The 26,524-nt window shown below is 37.2% G+C and overlaps 1 protein-coding gene across 1 annotated transcript in view; it reads left to right on the top strand.

Moving 5' to 3' along the window:
- Window positions 1-26,524, top strand: part of CPED1 (cadherin like and PC-esterase domain containing 1) — a 140,545-nt gene that overhangs the window by 51,010 nt on the left and 63,011 nt on the right. Inside the window, exons 7-15 of the mRNA XM_054277823.1 lie at window positions 7,408-7,550; window positions 8,920-8,992; window positions 10,551-10,718; window positions 11,657-11,761; window positions 12,781-12,950; window positions 18,707-18,774; window positions 19,102-19,146; window positions 21,019-21,205; window positions 21,974-22,142. Coding sequence (XP_054133798.1) covers window positions 7,408-7,550; window positions 8,920-8,992; window positions 10,551-10,718; window positions 11,657-11,761; window positions 12,781-12,950; window positions 18,707-18,774; window positions 19,102-19,146; window positions 21,019-21,205; window positions 21,974-22,142 — 1,128 coding nt within the window. The remainder of the gene's footprint in view (window positions 1-7,407; window positions 7,551-8,919; window positions 8,993-10,550; window positions 10,719-11,656; window positions 11,762-12,780; window positions 12,951-18,706; window positions 18,775-19,101; window positions 19,147-21,018; window positions 21,206-21,973; window positions 22,143-26,524) is intronic.

Below are 26,524 nucleotides of genomic sequence, written 5' to 3'. Positions count from 1 at the left end.
AAGTGAGATCGAATGCAAACATACATGCAGATAAAGAGCAAGATGCTTCCAAACAGCAGAAAGGCTTGGTATATTTTTTCCTTTATTTTACGTATTTTGGGGGTTTTTTTGGTTTTTTTTTGTTGTTTGTTTGTTTTTTATTTTTTTTTTAATTTAATATCACTGCCTTGTCACAGGAGCAAACACAAAAGAAAAATTACCATTAATTCTTAATCAATTAGATTGCATGTTTACTTGGGACTAAAATTAAATTCGCTTATTATGTCCTGTAGAATGCTGTAATGCTCTTCTTCCTGGGATACTGGACATAATATAATGCCATCTCTGTTTTCTTTCCTCATGGTATCTATAATTTCTCTTTTCACTGATGTAAGAATGGAAGTCAGTCTGGACTGGGGAGATCAAAGACGTGCTTAGTCTGACACTCCATTTGTGGCAGTCAAGAGAGCATCATGAAACTCTGTAGCAGGACAAACATAAAGTGGTAGTGCTCCCTAGGCAGACTATATTTATTTCTGGTAACCTGTGGGGTTAGGAACACAAAACTGGAAGTGGAATGTATGTCTTGATGTTTAATAAGCTCCAGTGGGCTTTTAGGCATGCAATTTTTTACTAGATTTTTAAATTCATGAATGCTTTTGGTCTTAGCAATGTCTTCAAGCAATGATACTGTACAGATTATTTACGTGTCGCTTGAGAAGGAGTATTTGTTTGCTTTAAAATTTAAGCAAAGTCAAATATGACTTGATTTCATATCCTTAATTATTGTCTTAAAAGAAAGAATAAGAAATCCTTCCTTCTTTGTCTTCTTCATCTATGTCAACCTGTCATGCAGTGCACAAACAAAATTCTTTATGGAGTTCTTTTCTGCTATTCTCATTCTGAACATCCCTATGTAGCTAAGTAAGAGCTTGAGACTAAATGTCCTCTACAACATGTGGATATGTCATAAGTTTTTCCACTATTATCCTGGCCCTTAGCTGTCTGGTGTTTTTCTAGTTCACATATCCTCTTGCCTTGGCTGTTCAATCCAGTCAGCTCTGTAAGCATGCCCTTCTCTGGCTTCCAGCTTTCCTAGACCTGCCTCCTACTACCCTGACTCTTCTCATTCTTCCTTTTTCTGAATTCCAGCTTCCCTCAGTCAAGATGATACACTTTTGGTTCTCACAGCAAACTGGGAAACACTGTTAGTAAATCACCTTTACATTCCCACTAATGAGTCAGAGCTGAATTGGGAAACCATTCTTAGTTCAGACTCAGTCAAAAAGCCTAATTTCACGGTTGCTGAAGCTGGTGACTGGCTTTTTGCTTTTGGACTTAGTCTTAGGAGCAAGGAGTTCTAGAGAAAAGGAACCTTTCTCAGATAGACTTTTCTGCTCCACGTAATTAAGTTATGAAAGTGTTAAGGGGCAAGATGTTGGGGCTTTTTCTGAATATTTTTTTTTCTGGACATTTTAATATCATCTTTCTAAAAATCATACATAATGAAAAATATATACAGAACTGGGAAATCTACTGTAAAAAATAGTTGGACACTAATGTGATTTTCCCTTTCATCAAGTGCCCTGTTAGAGCTGCAGAGAAAGGGCACATCCTAACAATAAATCAGGAGTGGAATAAACAGATCTACCTGAAGCTAATGCAATAAACTTATGATAAATTACTGAACTGTTTTCTCTGTGTTTTATTCTGGAAGCATTGGTACCTGATTCATGGGTACATTTTTCTCCCATTCCATGGCCTTTGACTATTTTTATACGCTCTGCTCAGCAGAAAGGTCCACCTGTGCTAGCAGAAAATATATTAAATTGCCTCATTACTAAGTATGCTTCTTCTTGGCCTTCTGTGTGGAATTAGTTTTTATTCTTGCAGACATCTCAAATGTCTAGATGCTTCCGTACATATAATCAAGGAGATTCTTGGTTTTGTGTAAACCAGTATTTTTATACCTATGAACAACTACATACGCCCCAAACTATTTGGACCTGGTGAAGAAATTTCACCAAAGATAGACTCAGTAAAAAGAATGAATGTACAAAAGTGAACTGAGACAATAGAGTATATGTTGAAAGGTTTTAGCAATTTATTGAATTTATTCAAGCATTTTCAAGAAGGGGCAACTACTGTAAGACCTTGATAGCCTGAAGATCCAGCTGATCAGAGGGAGTGCAACAGCTCCAGTGCACAGCAGAACAATCTGGAGAGTATGCCCTTTGCTACTTCAAAAAGAGTAATTTCTGGAAACCAGAGGTCATGCTTTCACTCCTCAGACATAAACCTTAATTTCAACTGTTACCCTGATAACTTTGTCTGCCATGTCATTTTGAAGGCTACTACTAGGAACCAGTATGGTCTTTCAAAATCGATTCACATGAATACTGTAAAGTAGGATGTTCTAAATGCTAAAATGTAAACCTCAAAATTGCATTGAATTACTCAGTAGTGGTCTCTTTTCTTCTACCTCTATGCCTCTGAGGTAGGTTCAGAGCTCATACATGCCCCCAAAGGGGAGTTACTGTTACAGGAAAAAATGTAGGAGTTCACACTGTCTAACCAAATCCAGAAGTTTCTAACTGATGATGTACAATCAACTGGCAGCCACTAATTATAATATACCTTCTATCAGTTTCAGTAACAGAAGAGATAAATCATTATACCAGGCACTTAAAACACTTCATTGAACCTTGCACATTTCTAAACATCCTTCTGTAAATGCTCTCTGATGCTCTGGTGGCATCTGCTCATTCACCCATGTTTATCCAGCCTCTATCTCACAGGCAACACAGGTTAGACACAGTCCTGCTCTCCCTTCTTTCTGCTTGTAGAAGTGGGGGCCCTGCTCTGTGAGTGCCCATTTCACATGTACCCACACAGGACCCGTGCCCATCCTTACATCCCAGTATTCCCTGAAGTCTGGGCAGAAGCTGTGGTGCCAGCAGGCTGATTTGTGGCAGTGCCTGACCAGGTTTTGGCTGCTGCTTGCTCCACCACTGCTTTCTCCACTCCTCCACTTTCTGCTGCTGCAAATTTTCCTGCTCCTTTTCTGTTATTTTCCAAGCTGACTACTTTGTTCCAAAAGTCACTTTGTAATTTCCTGGTTACAGTTTAACCTTGTTGATGGTCGCATTCCTCTGTATCATTTTTAAGTTTGGTCAAACATCATCCCAGACAGTTCTGCATACACCAGGTACACAGGTGGTGGTGTCCATGGGAAGGCTGTGTGAGCACTCCAGTGATAGATCTCCTGTCTGTCATCAGTGTCTCACTTAGATTCTCCAGGGGAACCAAGCAGTTTCAGATTGCAATTAATGTCACTGTTTTGAGACATCTACTTTAGGATGGCATAAATTATGCTCTTCAAGCATCTGTGTGCTGCAGTGAGGTGTAAAGGGAACTTAGACATGTAGCTTGTACATAGACATAAGCTGTGCAGTCTTGTAGTGTGGGATTCCTCTGCAATATTGGCACTTGAGAGAATTTTCTTCATGTGAGCTGTGTCTCTGAACACCTGTAACAATCAGCAGAGAGCTAAGCAGTGCAGTCAGTAAAGGAGGGTATTCTAAGTTTGATTTTATGGCCATTCCCAATATTAGTTAAGGAAAATCTTTCTTGTTTGTTTCATCAGGAGGTAAGATTGTTTAGGATTGAGCTAGAAGGCAATCTCAGAAAGATCACTACAGTTTAGTTTTATACTCTTTCTCGAGGCAATCCTCAGATGACCATTCAGGTAACTGCCCCAGGCTGCCCCAGCAGCTCTCCTGAGAAATTAATTTGCAGAAAAATTGCCAGAGGAAAATCTTCTTGAGGGAATTACTACAGTCATCATAACTTTCATCCAGTGAGTGCCACACTCTTTCACTCTTCAGGCTCCATGGCTCTATTCATGAAGTCTGCAAATCAGAATTCCTTTGTCAATTAAATTGCATTTTTTCAATGCGTCGGACCTTTACCTGATGATTCAGTGTATTTTTGAGGAGCCAGAGGGATCTCTGTCATTGAGATTATAAGGCTACTTTTAATGACTGCAGATTTTAAAAACTAGATGTCAAAATGGGTAAAAGAAAAAGCATCATAAAATTAATATTGAGTTGGCCTTTTTTCTCCCCCAGTGGCTTTTCCTAAAGCAAGAATTTATTGGGCAGTGAAAGGTCAATGAGTTTAAATTAATCTGAAGAGTATTTCTTGTTCATTCTGCCTTTACAGAAAATGTATACTTGATCCATGTAACTTGACTGCATTTGCACACTTCTGTAAGGCATTACATAAGTATTTGGAACATACCTCCACCTGTAGGAGTCCAGCATTTGGGTGAACACCTTCAGCTTCTGAGAAATCTTGCAGTTTTGTATATAATGGTGTCATTGTATTAAAAAATATGCATGTCTGCATTTAGTCTTACAGCCAATTAAAATTTAAACCCTATTCCTCTGCTTAAAAATTGGCCAGCCAGAGGTCAGCTTTCTCCCAGAATAGGTTCCTGTAATTGCCAGCAGTATTTCCTACTCTGTCCTCTTTAAATTGTTCGAGGCTTCTGTTAATCACACTCTGTCAACGGTGAGGGTGCATTTTGCTGGACAGGCAGTCTGTTTCCTCTGAAAGGCAGAGGATCAGCATCAGTGGTGATCACTTGAAGAAACCTTCAGCTCTTCAGTATTTTGCACAGATCAGTGTATCAATTGAACACAGATATTGATATACTTTTATTCACTCAGAAGAACCTGGGGTTGCTGCAGATTTTCACACATTATCAGCCTTAATCCATACACTTTAAATTTTTCCTATCTGTTGCTGTAAATCATGTGGAATCTGTTGAAGTCAAATCTAATCTGAACTTGTTTAAATAGGATTTTTTTAATGAATTGGAATTTAACCTGAAGTATTCATCTCATCTCTATTGGTCCTGAACCAGGCTGACTAAATATTTATTTTCAGCCATTGGCTTAGAATAAATATTGGCTTAAAACCTGATATCCTCTAATGAGAACCTGTTGAGCAATGTTTCTTTTCTAGGCTGGCTAGGGAGAGCTGTAACTAAAATGCAGTTTCTTGGAGATGCCAGTTTTATTTTAATGCCTGTTTTGATGGCAACAGTTGACTAATAATAGCCATCAGGATGCTCTGAGTACCAGTAGGGCAAGCCAACCTGTCTTCATCAATTGTTACTAGAAATGTATGCATTACGTATCCTTTGTGTTTATGTACTTGGAAATTGATTGATGGTGAGAGAGGAGATGAGCTAATGGTGCTCTTGCTCTTCCTTCCACTAATCCCCATCTCTCTATTAAACTCTTCAGCTCCTTATGCTCCATGTGCAGCACAATAGCACATCTTACTTAATCCTTCAATACCCACTGTGGATTTAGGAAGTTAGTTACTCTGTGCAAGCCACAGTAGTGGGAATGTAAGTTGTGTTCAGAATCTGGCAGAGGTGCTGGAAATAATTGCAAAATTCAGCTGAAGAGCCACCTTGATGAGGTGGGCCTTCATTTTAATTTTTAAACTTATTTAACATGAACAGTTTAATTAACTGTGTTTGTCCTGATCAAGGAACTAACCACCTTGGTGAGATGAGCCTTCATTTTTTCTTTATTCACATGAACAGTTTAATTAACTGGTTTTGTCCTGAACAAGGAACTAAAGTGGAACAATTTCCCTTGGAGATGAATCTGAATCAGAACTGATCTGAAAAATGTGGAGCTTCTTGTTCTTAATCTTTGTACCACTCTGTGGGAGAAACACAGCTTTGGTGGTCTTAGGCTTTGGGAAAAAAAGGACTCCTTCTCAGCCTGTTTTGGAGATGAAATAGACTGTGATGTGAGGAGGTGTATAATCTCTAAATAATGCATCTGAGGCTCCTTTGCCCCATAGGCTCATGGAACTGCAGTAGACATGAAAAACATTCTACAGTGTAGAAATACAGTGTGATTTAATTCAAGATATCAGCATCAAGCAAATATAAAAAAAACAGAGTTGAGGCTATACATGCAACCTTTGCTGCACCACTTCCTGCAGTCACAAGTTTAATTTTATAAGTTCAGGCATGTATGTTGTTGTCATTTTTTCCCTACTGGCATTTCAAATAGCTTTACTGAAAAGACAAAATAAAGTCACAGGCACTATATACCTTCAGCACAGATCTGTGCATGGGTCACCATTCTTTTAGTCAATAAAACTTGGAAAGGCAATCACTTGTTGAAATAAAAACAGAGGTGATAAGAACAGGAAGGCAAACAGACCAAATTCCTACCCTTCAATTATTTACCAGCACAACTGGATGGAGTTAGTGAAACCAAAGAGAGCAAAAGCAAAGGAGGATCAATGTTAGCTGCATCAATCTCCCATGGCTGGCTGTAAGCAATGTTACAGTATTTTTAAAAAGGAAATTGAAAAGTGCCTATTACATTTAACTACAATATGCTACCTGAAGAAACCAAAAGCCATTCATCTGTGTCAGTGCAGACCCGTGTGCTTGGAAGTATTTATGCTCAGAAGGGAAGATTCCAAAACCTTCTAGAAAATACTGTGGACTAGGGTATAGAGAAGAATGCTCTAAGTTCTGGTGTCAGCACATCATAGCACATCACCAGGAACTAGCATTGTATGCAGAGGTCCTTACTGGGTCTGTTCCTGTTCAGCATCTTTGTTAAATGCCTGGATGATTGGGCAGAGGGTACACTCAGCCCAGTGATAACTCTAATGGAAATATGGTTCAAAGGCAGCCCCTTTCTTAGCACCAAGCACTCTGACACTACAAAACCTGCCTATGTCCCACTCTTCACTGGGTCTCTGTGCTGCTCCAGTTGTTTCCCTGAATCTCTTTCTGAAGTGATGATCAGGGTGAATTTGCATGAGTGATGAAAGCACCTGAGGACAGGACTGTCCGTAAATATTACATTTACTGACAGCAGGTCAGTAAATATGCCATTGGGAGGATTCATGAGTCTGAAAATCACAGAATATGCAGAGTTTGATCAAAACACGGGCTGCAGTGGCTGATCATTTTCCCAGCATCTTTCTTCTATACTCTGTTTAAAGCTTCTTGACTGGGGGTAAGATGTGTAGTCAAGGTCCAGTGGGACAGCCCTTGGCACAGTATGTTAGGAAAAGAGAAGGCTTTTACTTTGAGTTTGCTATTACCCACTGGTGAAGATTCAAGTGGTGTTTTGAGGTTTTTTTGCCTATAACCAGTGACAGCAAAAGGTTTTATCAAGGTAAGCATAGATTCTGAGCAATATTTTAAAAACCATTCGTACAGATGTGCTGTGTGGAGCTTTTCATTCCACTTCATTGTGCAAATGAATAAGAATTGAAGATGATATTACAAGGCAATTTTTATTTCTATCAGTCTTTTAATTTATGGTTTTAAGCACTGTAAATGCTCAAAAATACATGTATTCTCTTTCACAGCTGCAAAGGTTTTTTGAGATATTCTTCAGAAACAGTTCTCCCCAACAAGCCTTCAACAACATGAAGGAGGCTATAAACAAACTTCTACTTATAACTGAGGTCTTCAGCAAATCATCTGCCTCAGGACCAAATTCTTTCAATCAGTAAGTGACTTGCAGTAGTCGTTGTAATGCCAGTGTCAAGATAGCTCCTTAGAACAGAATAAAAATTGCAGAAGATACAAGTATCTTAAAATAAAAAATTCCCATCTATTTCATACTTCTTTATAAAGTAAGGACATGCTGTGTTTAAGGAGTACAACTCTTCAATATCCACAGTGTTTCTAGTTTGTGAAAAGGTTATGATGAATACTTAGGACCAGATGCTGTCCTAATGAAGTGTTTCAGGCAGCACAAATGAACAGAAATCACTTGCAATTGGGCTAGTCCTAACATACATAAATCTGTATTTCCTTTCAGTGAGCATTCTGTCATATGTCAAGTATTTAATGCTAGAGTAGCCCAGATTGTTCAGAGCTGGCTCTAGCAAGCAATCTGAACAAGAGACACTGTAAAACACTTTATAAAGTGTATGCTATGAAATATAGGCACCAACAGTCACGTTTCTGTGGGTAATCACTACTATTAGTGTTATAATTCTTACACATAAATCAACCTCAATTATGTAATATTTTTACTAAATAAAACTATTATTTGTTTTATGTATGTTATGTCCCATCTCTGACATTTTTATGATAAGTACTAAATAAGTTGCTATTTATTAAATTTATGTGTTTAAGCCTATTTTGAGAACCAGGTGTTTTAGTAGCAGTAATGTAAAGCTGATTATTTGACTTACACAAGTTGGGAATAAAGCTTACATTGTGAGTGGAGAGGGTAGCAAAGAGAGGAGGAGTGTAATGGGGATGAAGCTATTTTGACAGTGGTCCAAAATCCCTTTTTTACCAATGAAATGGACTCTCTTGTTTATGTAACACAAGACTTGCTTATAACTCCTGGTTCATGCCTCCAAACATCCCCATAGCTGCAGCAGAGCTCTTTGCTCAACTGAGCCTGGAGTGTTTCACCATCTCTTCCCCTCCAAATATCTTCAAAGCTTTTGCAGGACCTCATTCACTCTCTTCAAAAGGCATTTTTTCCTTCAACATAATTCACCTCCCTTTATGTCAAACATTAAAACCACTTATATACAGCACTATTTTCATCACCTCATAATCTGATTCCTTCTGTATTTAATGCTGCTGACTCTTCTTAGAAATTTATTTAGTCTGTGTCACATGTTGTTTCTTGACCTATGTGTGTATGTTTTCCTGCATGTGTTCTCTGGACCTGTGTATGTATTGAATTTTACTGTTTATAGGGACATGGTTTAATTGTGGGCTTGGTAGTGCTAGGTTTGTGATTGGAAACAATGATCTTAAAGGTCTTTTCCAGCCTAAATTATTCTATGATTCTGTATTTCCCAACAGTACCTACCCTGACTGAAACAGGCTCCTTTTATGTTGTATTTCAGATGCAGCCAATGTTTTCAGATGCTTACCTTTGACATTGGATTTGGCATGTCCATACACCCAGTAGTTCTAAAGGTGAGAAAATTGCACAAATTACTGCTTCACTCAACAAAATTATACCAAAAACACAGCAGAAAAACCTCTTTGATAGGTACCCTCAAACGTCTAAGAAATGTACCAACACTTTAATATTATTTTGGCTGATTGTGAAGAGTTTCTGTAGAAGAAACCAGTTTTTAAGAGTCAGAGTTCCCATGATGGAATTCCCCAGACCATCAAAATGTGCAAACTTCTCAGTTTACATTAAAAGATTAGCTATTACCCCAAATGAATATCAGTGAAACAAAATCCATAGGAAGCACTGCATAAAAGTGGAGTTAGGTTTTAAATGTGACAGACCAAAGATGAATGGAGGAACTTAAAAAACCACAACTGGCTTTTAATACGAATTAAAGTTCTCCATAAATTGGATTGTACTTCTTCATTTCATTACCTGCTTTGACCTCCACTGTGCTGCCTTCTTCCTGGATGATCCACAAGGCCCTTAAACCAGGGAAATGAGACCTGTGCCAGTTTTTGTACCACTCCTGCCTCAGAACAACCTGTCCTGAAGCAATTATTGTACTGCTTTCCAGCTGTTCTCATTACCTCATGTATACACATGAATATGCATATGCCTAGGTATGTAACATTTTCTTTATATTTATGATATACAAATATTAACAAAAATTAGTTAATATATCCCCACTTAAAATCTGTTCAAGTGTCTCGTAATAACAATGCAGTCAATCTCTGCATTCTTCAGGAAAAAAAAATCCTTTAAACACATAGGAAAAAAGCACATATGAAAGGAAGGAAGTTTGCAGAATTTAAAAAGTCAATGAAGACAACATTTTTAATTAGTCTAAGAAGACTTATTTAGCTAGTGTAAGAAATGTGATATGTCATAACAACTCAATAATTGTATACCAGGCTGTAAAAAAATTATCCCAGAAGAGCTTAAAAAATAAAACATAGCATTTGCCTTCCTGCATAGAAGTTTCGACTATTATCCGTTACCCATAAGTTTATAGTAAATCAGTAGGATTTAGTGTTTTCTTCTGAAAAAACAAATGTCTCTGGAAAATAGCTGTTGATAATTAATGCAACATTGACTTTGAATATTATACCTTGTAATTTATATTATGCACACAACCTGTTCATATTGGTTCTATATTTGTGTTTATTAATGTTTTAGTCATATCTCATAAAAAATGAATTTGTTGTGTTTATATATTGTAAAACTTATACTTTCTTCTGTACTAACAGATGTTCTGTAGTAATCCTTATCACATGAGTTTTTCATCAGTTATATTAGCATACAATCTGATATTTTATATTTTTAATCAATTTTCCAATCAAATACGGTAAGAAATCTGTTCACACGTGTCCGCAATACTGCACTCTGTCCACTGGAGAGCAGCAAACATTGCGGTATGGGGTTGGAACAGACGATGTGGCACAGCACTTGTTTTATAATCTTGTCAGTTTGTGTTATTATGTCTTTTTAAAAGTTCCAGTGTAGTATTTATTGCTATGAGAAGACTGGACTTTTTATTTAAACTGTACATTTTTATAATTTTTTTTCCAACAGGTGCATGAAAACTTTGACTTCCAAGTTGACAATGAATCTACTACTCAGGACCAAATTTCCAAAGAACTTCTTTTTGAAGATACATTTAAATTTCTCTTATCTAATGAATCCTCAACATCCAGTTTCATAGAAGCTTTGCAAAAAATATATGAATCATCTGTGAGCAAGGTAGTTCGTTCCAATGTTTTTGTATTATTATTTGAAAATATTTAATTTTAAATTGTGTACTTCTGAAATTGTTGGTGCCAGCTTATAAAATGGTTTTATTTAATCAGAACCATCTTTTATTGTATGCTGTGGAGTAAAACTGTTATTATATTGAACAATTTCATTTTTTTTGTAAAAATTCCTGTCTCAAATTATGTCATTTTCAAAAATACTGTGATTGAAAGATATATTTAAAGCTTTAAAAATCAATTTTCCCACTCTTTTTAAAAATGGTCTTTTTTTTAATGTAAAGATTTGTGTGTTTTCACAATTTCATCCAGAATTAGTTAACTCATGCATGGAAATCCATGAGCATCAGAATTCATTTTTTTTCCTACAACTTTGTGTCTTATTTTCAATGCAAGATCCAATTCCAGAATTTATTTTTCATTTATAGAATCTGCATAAATTTTACTTCACTAGTGAAAACCATTTCTGACAAGCAGACATCTCTTTCAACAGTATTTCTCTCAGTCTAGGAACTTTTAAGGATGCCTTTCTGAGGAGTCTGTTGCTTGAAAGACTTACAGGGACTAAATTATCCAGGCAACTTCCACCTCTTGGACAGATGTGGCTAAAACAGGGTCATGGGTTCTAAATTTATGTCAGGATAAAGCAGAAAGGTGCAGATATCCAGACATGCAGTGATATGATTACACAGCCCGTGCTCCAGAGACCAGGAGTTTCTGTGGGTTTGTTTCTAGACAAAGCCAGGGCACAGTCTGCTTTATTCTAGACTTAATAATGGGATGAGCTATCTAGGAGCTGGCTGGCTGAGGTTAGGGCTTGTGGAGAGCTGCTGTGACTTGTTCCTATGATCAGTGAAGGGATTGGGGTCTAATGAAAGCACATTGCTTTCCATGTGATTTCACCAGAACATGCTGCCCTTTCCTTCCCAGGATGGAACAGACAACAGAGAAGCTGAGCAGTGTTTCTCCTTGGAAGAGATAAATTCAATGACTACTTTCATAAAGGAGCTGAAGAGTCTTGGACAATTTGAGCTGGTAAAATAAACAGGGTTTTGTTTTATTGGATATATATTTTATGTAAATCTCTTAACATTCCTCCTTCATTACCATTCTCTGCTGTCTCTGGCATATGTAATTAGGATGGATGGGCAGGGAAGCAAGAAGATAGAGGTAACATGGATTTTACTTCGGTGGATCATTTGAATTTAATTTAAAATAAAGAAATAGAACAGAATATTTGAGCTGAGCTTCCACTGAAAAGGACAGCTAAAGCAGAAATGGAGACCAGGAAATAGAAGGAAAGGAAAAATAGGTGAACCATGTAAATGACTAATGAGGTGGTAAGAAAATAGAATGACAGTGAAGCAAAGGCAGGAGTGAGTGGATGGACTAGAGAAAGTACAATACTGAGATCATTATCAAAGAGTAGATATAGATGAAAAAGTGGCAAAAAAAGCAGGTGGAATATGTCCTCCTCTTCGTGCTTTGAGTTCATTTTTGGAGAAGAACACAGATGGAGGAAAAATAATCAGTGCCAGCGAGTAGGTACAGGTAATGAGGGAAATGTTGAGTATGCAGAAAATAAAGGATTTTCAACTGAGTCTGTTGTTCAGAAAGTGTGTATGACATCAGGATTTCTGTGAGACTTCCTGGATAAGCATTAGGGATGGAGACTGATGACACTTTCTGAAGAAGCATTGAGTCTAACAGATCTGGAATTCATAGAATCATGTGTGTTGGAAGGGACTCAGAAGGATCATCAAGTCCAACTCTTAAGTGAATGGCCAATACAGAGATTGAACCTGTAACCCTAGCTTCATTCTCTGACCAACTGAGCTAGCCTTAGGGCCAGTTCAGAGGCAGAGGAGATCAACTTCCATGTCAATACTGCTAATCCTGACTTTCAAGGCTGGGCATGACAGTTCTTTTCTACGTACGTGGGAAAGAGCATTAATATATAACCAACTCTATGCTGTATATACTGTCTTCTGATAATTTTTCATATCTTTGCATTCTACAAATATCATACTGTGTTGTCTCAAATCTCTTCTCAGCTTTTCCCTTCTTCTGCACCCAAGATCCAAATGCTGCTGCGTGACCTCTATCGAATGCTAGACCCAATGAGGCGGCTTAGTTCAGTCCTGACTGTGCACTGGTTGCTGTCCAGTGTTCTTCAACAGTTCCAGTTCCTGAATAAAGAGGCACACACAAATCTTTCAGAGTGGTAAGATAACTATTATATATGTTGAAGGTATTTTCTTAAGTTATATAATTGGAATATCTCCAGTGAGCATCATAAAGCTTAATCCTTCAGTAGAAGTATGTGTACTTGCAACCCTTGAGATGAAGTTTGATCATCCCACTTAGGGCCCTGACAGCCATTCTGCTGTCAGAACTGTAGCTAGGTTCCTAAGTAGAACAAGTTTTGCTTCTCTATCTAATATGGAGGACTCTGGATTGAAAATTAATTAAAACTGTAGTAAATTTTAAAAGAAATATTAATTAGGTACATTTTCTTTTCCTAAACAACTGTAAACTCTAAATCAGGAGCATTTCCCAGGGTTAAGACTGCCTTAATTTATGCACCAATTAGAAGCAAAACTGTACAGAAAATAGAAAATTTCAGGTGAAGATTTTTCCAAAATAATTAATAATTTTGATTGGCTCCAACTTTTCTGTCCAACAGAAGGGTCAGAAAGCATAATACTCCGAGAACATGATTTTAACTCCTTGTGAAAAGATGGAAAAAATGTTGTAATGACAAGGTTAGATCCACTGAACTTTTGCAAAGAAATTTTAACTTTCCCGAGGAGGAAAAGAGGAAATGAAAGACAGAACAAGGAAAGAAGGGAGGGAGGGAGGGAGGGAGGAAGGCAGGAAGGCAGGAAGGCAGGCAGGAAGTCAGGCAGGAAGGAAGGAAGGAAGGAAGGAAGGAAGGAAGGAAGGAAGGAAGGAAGGAAGGAAGGAGTAATCACAGTATAAAATTTTTCAAAATGTGCTTTCTGTTTTCATTATCTCTTAGCTAATGGTGTATCATATACATGTATGCCATACTGACAACTGACATTTATGATATACAGACAAGGGCTTGGGAACAGAGGCATATTAGACAATGTGTATGTTCCATTCCACTGAGTCTCAAGATGAATATGTGAATGATACTAGTACATGCATTTTGCTGGGAGAATGCTGTAGTGAGTATATAAGGCATCTGTAAGATTTAAGTTTTAATTTTGTTCCTCACTGAATTGGGCAAATTTCAGCAAATCAATAATTATCTGTATGTTTGCTTGCTTTACTGTAAAGGGGAGCTTATACTTTATCACTGTACTAGGTATCTATTTATTAGAGTTTTAAATATACACAGTTCCATGTAAGTGCTAAATTATTGTTATTACTGCTGACCACTCTGATCTCTCCCCGTGAGAAGTAACTCAAAGATGCAGCTGCTTGCATTCATATATAAGCCCTTGCCCTTTTGCAGAAATATTTAGGTTTGCATATCAAAGCATACCAGCCTTTAGCAGCTTTCTGTTCTAATCTAAGCTGTGCCACTCACTCACTTTGAGCAAGCCCCTTGGCCTCTTTTTTCTCCTTCAAGCTCAACATTATTGTATGTGTATAAATATGTAGAAGTACCATGACCTTTCTCTGGGGCATAGGCCAATCTGCTTCTTTGCTCTTTATTTTTCTGCAGTGGCTAAGCTAATAACACCTTTCTCTTCATTCACTGTATAAAAAATCATGTCCTTTGACATTGCTAAATCAGAATCTTCCACTTCCTTAGCTACATGCATGTGAGGGTGATGCATGTGTCAGATATACATGTGATCATACTTAATTGCAAGGAAGAAAGAGCTTAGTTGTACTTAGTCCCCAAATAACTCAGGTATGCATTCTCTTTGAGCCTTGATTAATCTTTTTTTCCCCCCAGTTTTGATGAGTTTGTATATCAGAACACTTTCCCTGAATTTCTTCAGTTAAGGCCAGGCTGTTCAGTCAATTTATTTAACAGTTCTTATTTCTCTGACTGTGGAAAACTGGTATTTCTGTTTTTCAAATCTAGTGATTGCAGAACTGACTGTCCACACAGACAAGAAATATATGGAAAAAGTAGTGACTTCTGACTGAGGTCTTGTAAAATTACTTCATTCACTGATCATGACTCTATAGAATGAAGGCAGGATATAAAGATGTTTCCTACTCTACATACTTTAAATCATTTCATCTATATGACTAGTGTTAAAACCTTATATGGTATTAGTGAACCCTCTGAATTCCTTCCACAGGAGAAGTAAGAAGAACTCTAGAAACTCATCTCAATAATGAAATAATTACAGTCTGGCTGAAAATGACCACCTCAGATGTATTAGTAAAAGATATTACACCTAACCATGTACTCTGAAAAAAAAAATTTGCCTTTTTGTATTGACTTTTTTCAACTCTTTGCAGTTTATACTTCTGATATGACTAGGACACATAACTGCTGCCTTTTGGAATAGGGGCAATGAGGTGTCATGGAAAGTATATTTGGCTATGTCAGATAGCATGGAAGAATCAGATGAGTGAGTAAAGCTAACCCTTCTGTATCTGAAACAGACAAAAGCCTAAGCAGGTCAAAAAGCTGCAAATGGTTTTTTGAAATCAGCTGATGTATTTGGAGAAGTGGTTCTAGCTTCTCACATGCAAGCCCTTTTTTAGTTCAAACTGGAAGCATCAGGCCTCAGACTGAATTTGGGCTGAAAATACTATTTTGGAATTTAACTTGGTCATGTCAATTACCTGGGAAGTCTGAGAAATTAACATGTTTTGTACTATGGGACAAAAAAGGCAATGACAAAGGAAGGCAAGTCTAAGATCACTGACCTAGAATGGGAGGAGTGCGAGGCAGAAGGAAGGAGGAATCGAGAGAGACAGTTGGATTAAGTGCCAGGAAATTAATCCCACTCTTGCATCTGAATTTTTTTATTTCACTTCTGAAGATCAGCACAAGGTATTTCATTTAAGGACCCAAGTGCCCTCATGGAAACTGTGACTGAAGCCAAACAAACACTCTACAAAATAGAGAACTTATTTTGAAGAGAGAACTACATAACATCATCTAAGGAAAGAAAATTCATAACTCTACTGAATATTGAAATACGGTCTCAATCTTGAGTTTATGACCCGTTAAAAGTTGCACCATTCACAAGTAACATATCCTTCAGAGACACCTAAAGTGACTAGTTTTTCTTTTTTTATATTTAAATTTTGTGAAATATTCTTTTTATACGTGTCCTTCATTGTTTATGTCTGATTGCATAGACAATCAGAGCTCTATTCCTATTGCTACTGTCAATCTTTTGCTGTATCAGAGAGATTCCTAAAGAGCAGGCTCACAGTTAATGGTTTGGGATGTACACGCTAGGAATCTTCTGCAAGGTACATGTGGCGAGCATGCACTCACCAAGGGTGCTGACATACAGACATTAGTTTCATTGGAGCTAACTGCAGAGTGTGTAGGCAAAGAAAGAGCACCTCTGTACTTGACACCTCCAAGATACCTAAGTAAATATGGGGCCTCTCAAACAGATCAAGGTCCTTTCTTGACTAACAGCATGTGAAGGAAAGGAGTCTGCAAAGCCCTCTTTGTTAGGAGGAGCTTCATAACTGCATCATATCTCATTCTGCTGATTGCAAGGAGCTCGGACAAAGGAAAGCTTCATGGTGCTGATGATTAAAAAGCTCAGGCTGCAGCAGAGATAAATCATTGAACCACAGAGTCATTAATATTGGAAAGGTTCCCCTCATCCTATCACTTATGACGTGAGAGAATGACTCCACCTGGTACAGCCTTGTTTCAGGGAGTTGTAGAGAGCGATAAGGTCTCCCCTGAGCCTCTTGTTCTCCTGACTGAACACCCTCACCTCACCGAGCTGCTCCTCATAAGGCTTGTGCTGCAGCCCCCTCCCTTCCTAATGCAGCTTCATTACCCTTATCTGGACCTGCTCCAGCACCTCAATATCTTTCATGTAGTGAGAAGCCAAAACTGAACGTAAGATTCAAGGTGTGACCTCACCAGTGCTGAGTGCAGGGGGACAATCACTGCCCCAGACCTGCTGGCCATGTTGCAATCTGCGTATCGTTCTCTAATTGGATTTCCAAATATGACATTTTGCTACCCTGCTGTAATCAGATATAGTTATTATATGTCTCCTAATGCTGTCTGAAGTTAATTGCAGTCTCTACAGATTTGAGATTCATACAGGTCATGCTGTTCCTTTGTGAGCAGGGGCCGTGCAGTTGTGATGGCTCTCCTGCTGCACTCCTGAGGTGTTCTCTGACTAAATCAAAGTCTGTCATTTTATAGAGTTAAGACGTTGCTTTCACTGTAAAACAGGCTTTGGGACCAGGCAAGCAAAAAAGGAACAGCAGAGAGAAAAAGTTTATTTTGTTCAGGTGCCAGATGTACAAAGCAAAGCAACGCAGAGTCCCCAGGCAGGTGCAAAGGAGTGCTGCTTTATTGCAAGAGCCAGGCCTTTTTAAGCAGCCAGGCCTTTATCAGTTATCATAGTTTTAAATCATAACAAACATAATCCAACCAACCACCAAACACTAAGATGTAAACATGTAATGGTTATATAACTTGTTTTTCTACTTCTAATTCCGCTGAGTCACTTTGGGATAGTCCTCTTCTACTTAGCTGAAGTAGCAGGCCTGAGCCATGAATTTACAAAGGTAACAAGGCCCTTATTTTATAAGGCTTTACCTATATGTAACAGTATTTGACAGATGTTAGCTTTTACTTCCTTGACAAGCACAAAGAGGGGTGCAAATTACTTACAACTTGGAAAGCAAGCCCTCCAAGAGTTTGTTAAGTGTCTCCTTTGCAGTAGGTAATGAATTTGCATGGATTTAGGGTGGTTGTCCAGACACTGCAAGCTTAGAACTACATTTTCCTGCACACACAGGTCTGCCAGCTGCTTCTTTTCTTATCTCCTTGAGTTAATACAGAAATTTGTTTTATCACTGGGCATTTTTTTATCACTGGACAGTTTACCTTTCCATGATGGACCTCAATACTGCTTTCAGAAGCTCCTGTTGAAACATCAGTGATGGATGATTGCACAGAACAGTATTGTGACCTCCCTTCCTTGGCACAGACAGTGGCTTTGTATCCTCCAAAACCTGAGCTGCAGTATCCAGGAACAAGCTGCATTATGAGAACTTCTAAAGGAAACACTCAGAGGAAAACCAGTGGAAGCTTCAAGAAATGCTAATGGACCTCCAAAAAGATCTTATCAGCTAGAGGGTTGAAGAGAAGACTACTCCCTTTTTTTCTGCCATGCTACCAAAAATCTACTTGAAAGAAAAAACCTCCGGAGTTCACAGTATGGGCACCACTGACATGTTGATTATTTGTTGCAAATTACTCTGCCTTTTTTTTCACAGAGATTTTACACACACACACACACACACACACACACACACACACACACACACACACACAGATACAGGATTTGTTTTGAATTTCCGAACAAAGCAAAACACATAGAGGTTCCATTTTAGGGATTCATCCTAATGTCAGCACAGATAATCGCCTGGAGACATGCCTTCATTTTTATTTAATCCTTTTTGAGGAAAGTCTAAATTTAATCTCAAGTATATGCAAAAAAACTCTATTATAGAAGCCGTTAAGAGACATGGTTTATTTTCTCCTTGGCTACATCCTCTGTTCCTTTTCCCAGCAATGAAACTATATTTCTTTTTTATTCTATTGATGTGATGTGCTGCCATGTATTATGAAATGTGTGTTTTCTGTTATGTTCACTCAGGTAATATCTCTAATGCTGGGAATATGAAGCCAGAATGTTCATTTTTCCATGGAGAATACTAAAATACTGTGCGCCCCGGGATACCATAACTAAGCTTTTTGCAAAATATTTCATTGTTTGTGTTCCTTCCATTCATGTATTAATATGTCTGCTATTGAATTGACAGGCAACTTTCTCAAGAAAATATGAATCCTAAGCAGAATGTTCCTTCTGACTTCAGGAAGAATCATGAAGGTAAGGGTTCAGAGTGAGATCATTTATATAGTATGTTTTTCCTATCTGTATTATTTCCTATTATTTAAATGTGGATTTAGATCACATTGCCTTGCATTCCACTGGAAAGTCTTTGTTTACTACATATAAAAGACCAATTTCTTCCTTATCTTATGTAAGTTGCTAAGTGGGGCCCATGAGCAGCATTTGCAAGCTTAAAGTGAAGATCTCACACTTTAAAGAATAAAAAATGCGTGTCTTTTAAAAGTAAAAGATGGTTACTTCTCCAATAGGACTGTAATCAGAGTGAGAACAGAAAATTAATAGCCATTTCTGTTTATCTTTCAGCATTGCATTATTCCAGTAAGACTGGAGAAAGACAATGCAGTTATGGTAAGTAAATGTCTTTCTAGAGCACAGAGGGGAAAAAAATTCTTTAAAAATTTTCTTGGGTTTCTCTACATTATCTCTAAGTGAATAGAGTATTTGTAGGCTTTTACTGAGAAAAAAAGGATTTTAAGTACCAAGAATGTTTATTCAAACTCAATAAATGGGCTGTTATGTTAAATAAGCCTCAAAACTAAAAGTAAACTTTGCTGTATGTGCATATTAATGTGAGTATTCCAGAACTCATTGATCACTTGTCACACTTCAATAGACTTTTGCCCCCCCTCTTTCCAATAACCTCAGCATACATTTGTTCATGTGGAAAAACCTTTAAAATTTTCTGGAGTTAATTCAGCTTTGTTTAAAGCTTTGTCTTCAGCTGAAAAATGGAGTATTAAGGAGCTGCTTAAGAGATGAGGAGTTTTTCTAAAATATCTGCTTGTCAGAATATTTAAAGTATTTTTAAAGATCTGTAAAGATGTAATTTTTTTTTTTTTTTTTTTTTTTTTTTTTTTTTTTTTTTTTTTTTTTGTGGTAGCAATGCTTTCTGCTGCCTTCCTCATTCTCAAATTATCTGAGGGGCACATTTGTAAATGGTGGAAAGGTTTTGCTACCCATTGGGCCTCATGTCCCCTCAGCTGCTGATCTCATGCCTTCTCCAGGAACCATTGTTGTGCCAGAGTCCAGAAGTGCTCCTGGGCTGGCTGAGTGGCATCACCATTCTAACTGCAGGATCCTTTTATTTTAAAAATACCTCAATTAATTTTACTTTGAAATTCCTCTTCATTTTTAAGCTAGCAGTGAGACAACATTATTAAGTAAGGCATACATAGAATATAGAGAAATGTTTTTTCTCATTTGTAGGGGGGTTTTTTAATACCTTCTCTGTGTCAATGTGTAAGTCTCTATTCCCCTACAGAGCTAGCCCAAATTCTGTTCTTTCATTGGAATATCTTCCCTTAAATTTTAATCCATGAAAGAGAGTTCTCAAATTGCCCTGTTTTGTTTCTTGGGGCAGAAATTTCAAAGTAGAAATAAAAATATTTGCATCATTTTTTAGTCTTTTAAGCCACAAGATTTTTCAGCTGTTATAGTAAAGGAAATTCCTATCTGTAATATTTTCTGAAGTACCCAGTTTAAAATATGTACTAATGAATATATGTGTAAAGCAGTTTTGAATGTGTTATACTGTAAATCTGAATCCAATAGGCTGGATTAAAATATTTGTCATAAGTAGGTTGCCAGCAAATATTCTCATGAGTAATTTGGCAAACACTATGAAATAAAAGACACATTTGAGCAAATAGGATTTGATTGTGGAGATTTCATACACAGAAAAGGAGCTGGAATTTGTAGATATAGGAATTTTCATAAAACATTCTTCCAGCTGTACTGCAAATGACCCCGTGGGTCTTGATATCTCCATGTGATTTGTTCTTATGAGCAGTAAGAGTATGTCTAACTTATTTTGATTTTTATTGAAAATTACACTTGTACATAAAGCCTGTACACAGCCTGGTACCTAAGCAGGTTATGAATTTTGGCCTACCTCTTCTTTAAGTTTCAGTTAACTAACTAGAGACAGATCTCCCAGACTTAATCCTTCCATTTTCAAAGGCTTACCCAGGCTTTGAATTTTGTGACTAGGACTTTTGTGATTGAACACTGGATGTTTAAAATTCCTCCAAGACCTACAGATTTCTCTCAAGTGCTATTACAAACTCCATTAAAGCATTTCAGGAGGATTATGAGTCTCAAATCATTAGGCATTAAATATCTTGCCACTGTACATGGTATCAATCTGCCAGAAGTTGCATGTTGTTCCAAAATGTTCATACAGTTCACTTTTTTTTCTTCTTTGATATCTTCTTCGAACAGATAAAGATACCCTATCTCATATCAGACAGATCTTCACCAGTCCACAATTGGACCTGAATCCTCAGTTTAACCCAAAGATCAGAGAATACTATGCAGAAGTGCCATTTGACATGGTGACAGTGAAGATAGGAGCAGAACCCTCTAACTGTCAATGCCATGTACACCTCGACAACAAGAAAGGGCCAAGGTATGAGCAACAAAATATGAGTGCAAAAACTTAATTTTGGAAATATGTTATAATGTTCCAGAATTTTTTTTCTAAGGCAGAGAAATTAAATAATTTAAATGAAATCATTAAATTATTTAATTGTCATTACATTCTTCCTCCCAATATTTTCCTGTTTTGATGTTAACTGAAGTTAACATGAAGTCAACATGAATATATGTGAAAAGCTTAAAGATTTCTTCCTTGTAGAATGAAAAAGAATAGCAAGATGTTCTTTACACTGAAAAGTAAAAGCCCTGCATGTGCAGTTCTGTGCCTTTCATCATTTATTTCCCTGTTAAAGGAAGAAGAGCACAGCTCAGCTTTGCTCTGGTCTGTCTCTCTGAGCAGCTTGTCTGGGAATCCATCACATTTGGCTAGTGGACAATTTCAGCAGCTAGCTACACTTCTGATTGCATTTGTCTCCCTGCTGATGTCATCACAAATTTGGGCTTGCCAGGAGTTATTGTCCATAATGATTTCATTCACAGATTTCATGTCAGAATATTTGCCACTGCCACTGTTTTCACTAAATTTTACTCTCAATATTTTTTCTTCTTGAAGGATCTTCAGATAGTTACAAATCCTATTTTGCACTGTTTTTATTTAAGCTCATGTATTTTGTACGAAAAAGAAAATGTTAGAAGTAGCAGACTCTAGGAGCAAGAAAAGTTTAGCAGCCATAGATAAAAGAATGTAAATCTTTGTTTCTTTAGTGTTTATTGCACTTCTTTCCTGTTTGTCATACAGCATTGCTAACTACCCCCTTGGCCTTGGGCTGAACAAAGTCATCATTCTCTTAACGGATGATTCGCAGCCCAGCCCTGAGATTGTGAGCAGCTACAGAATCACAATTTATCGCGAGGACCGCCCCAGCCTCCCTTTGTTTGATGACTACATGATGTGTGGCTTTGTGCAGGTATTGTCTCTGCATTCTTTTGCTATACACATTAATGGGAATAGCTGGTTTCTCTTCATCCCATGGTATAAATTAGTTTTTGTTGAGATTGTCTGAAATTCAGCATTTATGCAACATTTTAGATGTAAAAGGCAAGCCCAGTGTAAGTACCTGTTACCATGTATTTGAGAGCTCCAGGTTAAGTAATCCTTACCTTGGTAAAACTTCTTTATTTCCTTGGTAAAACTTCCAAATATATCCTGACTTTTCATAACTGTCTTTCTCTGACATTGAAGCCATGTAAATCCTTTTACCAGGAAAGATATTTATGACAGTCTATTTATCAGTGTTCAAGATAAATGCTACTACATAATTTATGAATAAAAACTGTTTATTCTAGATCAATAAACACAATAAGAAAAGCCTCACTCATAATTCCAAAGGAAGGGATGACTGTTGCTTACATCACATTTATCCAAATAAAAATTTGGGAATGTACATAATTTACTGTCAATAAATAGCAGTCCTTGGGAAGGAGTGGGTCTGGTGAATGAAAATAGGAGCAGTCTATCCAATATGGCTTAATAAAGGCTGGGAAAGGGGAGTTCAGGCTAAATTAGACTCCAAAATGGAAGAAAGCTAATGAAAGTAGCAGTGAAGATATCAGTTGATGAAACTATAGTGATAAAAATATTATGCATGAGAGAGAAAACCTGGAACACATGCTGGATCAGAGCTGTTTGTATTCCAGAGTTTGAGGACTAAATGTTGGCTGCTGCTTGATATGATGGGCAAAGATAAACGAGGCAGTTCAAAGCAGGAAGTGGCATTATAAATGGTAATCACTGGCAGTGCATTTCTCTTTGGAGTTTTAGGCAGATTAAAAGGATTGATGGGTTTGTTCCAGAGCATCCAGGAGTAAAATATTTTGGCACAATTAATTCTGCAACCAGGAAGCAGAATTTTCAAAGCTATTGTGTTGAAACTGTCATGCTTATTCATGTCAGATATCTAATCCTATCTTTATTTATTTTCTCTATGAAGATCTTAGTATATTCTTTAGCAAAACTTGTTTCCCTTCCCTGGTTTCCTTCCATATACTGTAGAAGAAGTTGGGAGACCAGGGTGGTAGAAGGCAGAGCATTTATATGGTGGGGATGTTGTTTTTCTTGTGGAGAAATAAGCTCAAGGGCTTAAAACAGGAGTCAAAGAGATTATAAATGTTGATAGCAAATTCTATATTGACAATAATTATCTCAATCTGCAAATCAGGACTGCCAGAGAAAATGTAGGTAATAGTCATAGTGTACTGAGCGGTGACCTGAATACCTGATTATGATGTTGTCTGGCCCTCCACCTATTCTCTGTCTCTTCTCTCAGACTTCTCTTACAAGCTCAAAAGGTCAAGGACCATCTTCTTATATTTGCGCTGACTGAACCCTACATCTAGTAGTTGCTACAGTAAAATAAGAATGAACACATATAATAGCTGAGATTTCAGTTCAGTTGTACGGAAACCTGCTTGACTTCTTAAGTATGACAATATGAAATGAAAAACAGCAGTAAGCTGAACTATGGTTATATTACTAGGAGAACACACTGTCTGGAAAGATGTGAAGAAAGCTCTTTTTGTGTCTTTATTTGGGACAAGTATCTGAGTGTAGGAACAGGAATTCAACCTCAAAAATATCTTCCGACACCAGAGTTTACACTGTTGTTAATGTTTTATGATACCATTTATGAGACTGAGTGTGAATCTTTTAAGCACTGTGAAGGCAAAGAGATCTAGACTGATAAAAGTGAAAAGTGTTTTAGAAATTTCTTTTGATTGAGATTGGTTTTCTGCTCCTCTGTGAATAACTACCCTCTAACTAATACAGTTGTTCAGAGCTAGGGATGACTTCAGGAGTTTAGAGTAAAAATGAGATGAAAAGCATTCTTGTGGTATCTAATAAACACTGTGAAGATACAGTATGAGACTCTAAAACAACTTTCAGATATGTTAGAGGCAAACTTATCAGAGAGTGCCATTAAAAAACAAACAAAGGCTGGAGCTGGAGATAGAAATGGCATTCTAAAACATTTAAAAGGCATTTTTTTCCTATTTGCTAGAACAGAATGTATTGTCTGTTGCTTATAATGATTTTTTTAATCAACAGAAAACTCAGGTCTTAAACAGCATCATTACATTTTGCTCTTCATACCAGAGAAAATTATGCAGTCGTGCAGAGCCAGTTGATACAGCCCCATCAGTGGCATCAATACTTGTTCTCTTAGTAATGAAACCCTGTTTTAGGAGAAAAAAGATAAATACAACATGAGCTGATGGAGTCTTTGGACACTTGGACACCTGACTAGGCACAAGTGGGATCACACATGAGGAGGGAAAGGCCACTGATAGTGATGTGGTCTTTCTCATAGAAGGCTTCAGTTAAAATTCTAATCCATCAGCTTTTTTTCCTCACTTTCTTTTATGTTTAATCTCTTTAGGATATCCAGGTTTCATTGCAAGATGATACTATAAGGAAGCTTACAATTAAAAGACAGAGTGTGGGATATGGTTTCCAACAGTCTAGAAATTCTCATGCAGTTGAATAATCCTGGGTTAATTTCAAGGTATTGAGTTGAGAAGTGTGTGGCTCCAAGCCTTGCAGCCCCTAAAAAGGGAAAAAAACATTGTCTCCTGTACTTTTTGATAGCAGCTTTAATATCCCCATTAAAACCAAATTAGTGGAGGATAAACTGTCATCTCACAATTGCACCTTCAGCAGATTTGGTTGCCTTCCATTCTGTGTTCTGCATTTTGACAGTATTGTTTGGACTGCAAATGGAGAGGTTATTGATTTTTTCCTGAACTTAATTTTTTTGCATTTTTTGACAATATTCAAATTAAGTCTCCTTGAAAGAAGTGGTGCCATTTCATTATCACCTCTGAAACTGTGATATGGAAGATAGTCAAAATCCAGGGCAGTCAGCAGAAAAACCAGTGAGCTCTTAAGACAGAGTTATCAGCATCACTCTCAAGTGAAAGATCCCAGACTATGTACATACTGTCATAAAGGACAAAATATTTTATTCATTCTTGCACTGCCCATTATCTTTAAAATGCAAACAGATCTATCTATGCCTCACTTGAAATGTGTGGACGCTGCCTCTGATTGTTAATATTTGCCTAGCTGCAGTCATGGGGATTAACTACTGATGTGCTTAGGGAACCTTTTTTGACCCTGTGAACTTCTGTATCTATTTGTACCTACAGTGTCCTGTTGCCACATGACTTGTTTTGTTTCTTTGTTTGGACAGTTGCTTGCTTGTGGGTGAGTTTGGGGTTTTGGTGTTTTGTTGTATTTTAATAATTCAGATATTTATTTGGGTTTGCATTTATATTGAAAGCAATGGATAGCTAATGCTATATTTTATAGCACAGTGTGTTTCATTCTCTTTCATTTTCTTTTGTGCATCTGTACATTTGATTCCAAAATCAGCGCAGTGCAGTGGGCTGATGTTCTGGCTGTCCCACAGCTTTTGCAGATCTGACAGAATGAACTTACAGAACAGCTTCAAAAACTTTCCTGATTTTTTTAGAACATCTAATGCTTATGTATCATTATCTCTTGTATTTTCGTAAATCCTTTTATCATATTCTTTTCCTGATAGCTTAAGAAGCCCAACAGAGCTTATGATGAGATACTGGCATAGCTTTGCTGACATATAACACTAAACAACTGCAATGCAGCTGGAAACAAGATGCTAGCAACAACATATTTATTTCTCTCTCTGTCTACTAAACTTCCATTGATCAAGAAGCAATTAAGACCTAAGACTAGCATATTAACTATATTTAACATTTGTATAAACTTTTTGGAGTAGAGATGAAAAAAAATCTTTAGAAAGAAAGAAGCCTTAAAAAAAAAAAAAAGGAAATAATTTCATTTTTGTGTTCAGGAGAGAGAATACCTAAATGAGAATACCTATTTTTTTTTTCAGCTCAATTTATACATTTCCAAAGGAAAATAGAATGGTTTTACTTTGTTTTAAACTGTGTGCTGTTGCCGTTGCAAAGCTTTTCATACCAGACAGTAGAAGTAAAAACTGTCAATTACAGAAACACGTATTAACTCTTTGCCTAGTACTTCATGCAAAGATTTCAAAAACCTTGCAATTATTAAATAATGTCAAAAAAAACAAACAAACAAACAAAAAAAACATCCCAACACAAAAACAACCAAACAGCTTAGGAGAGAAACAAAGACCTTCTCCTGTAGCAGGACAGGCTGGATGCAGACTAGTCCCTTCTGAATTTCCCATTTGTTTCATTAGATTCAGTGTGACCACCCTTACAAACAACCCATCTCTTCTGTCCTAAGGACATTGTAAATGCTGTGAACAGACTCTTGGGTTTT

Source organism: Melozone crissalis, unplaced genomic scaffold, assembly GCF_028551555.1.
Source record: "Melozone crissalis strain CALT ecotype California unplaced genomic scaffold, PUWL_Pcris_2 ptg000004l_1, whole genome shotgun sequence".
In the NCBI taxonomy this organism is placed as follows: domain Eukaryota; kingdom Metazoa; phylum Chordata; class Aves; order Passeriformes; family Passerellidae; genus Melozone; species Melozone crissalis.
This window is presented reverse-complemented; position numbering and strand designations above follow the sequence as displayed.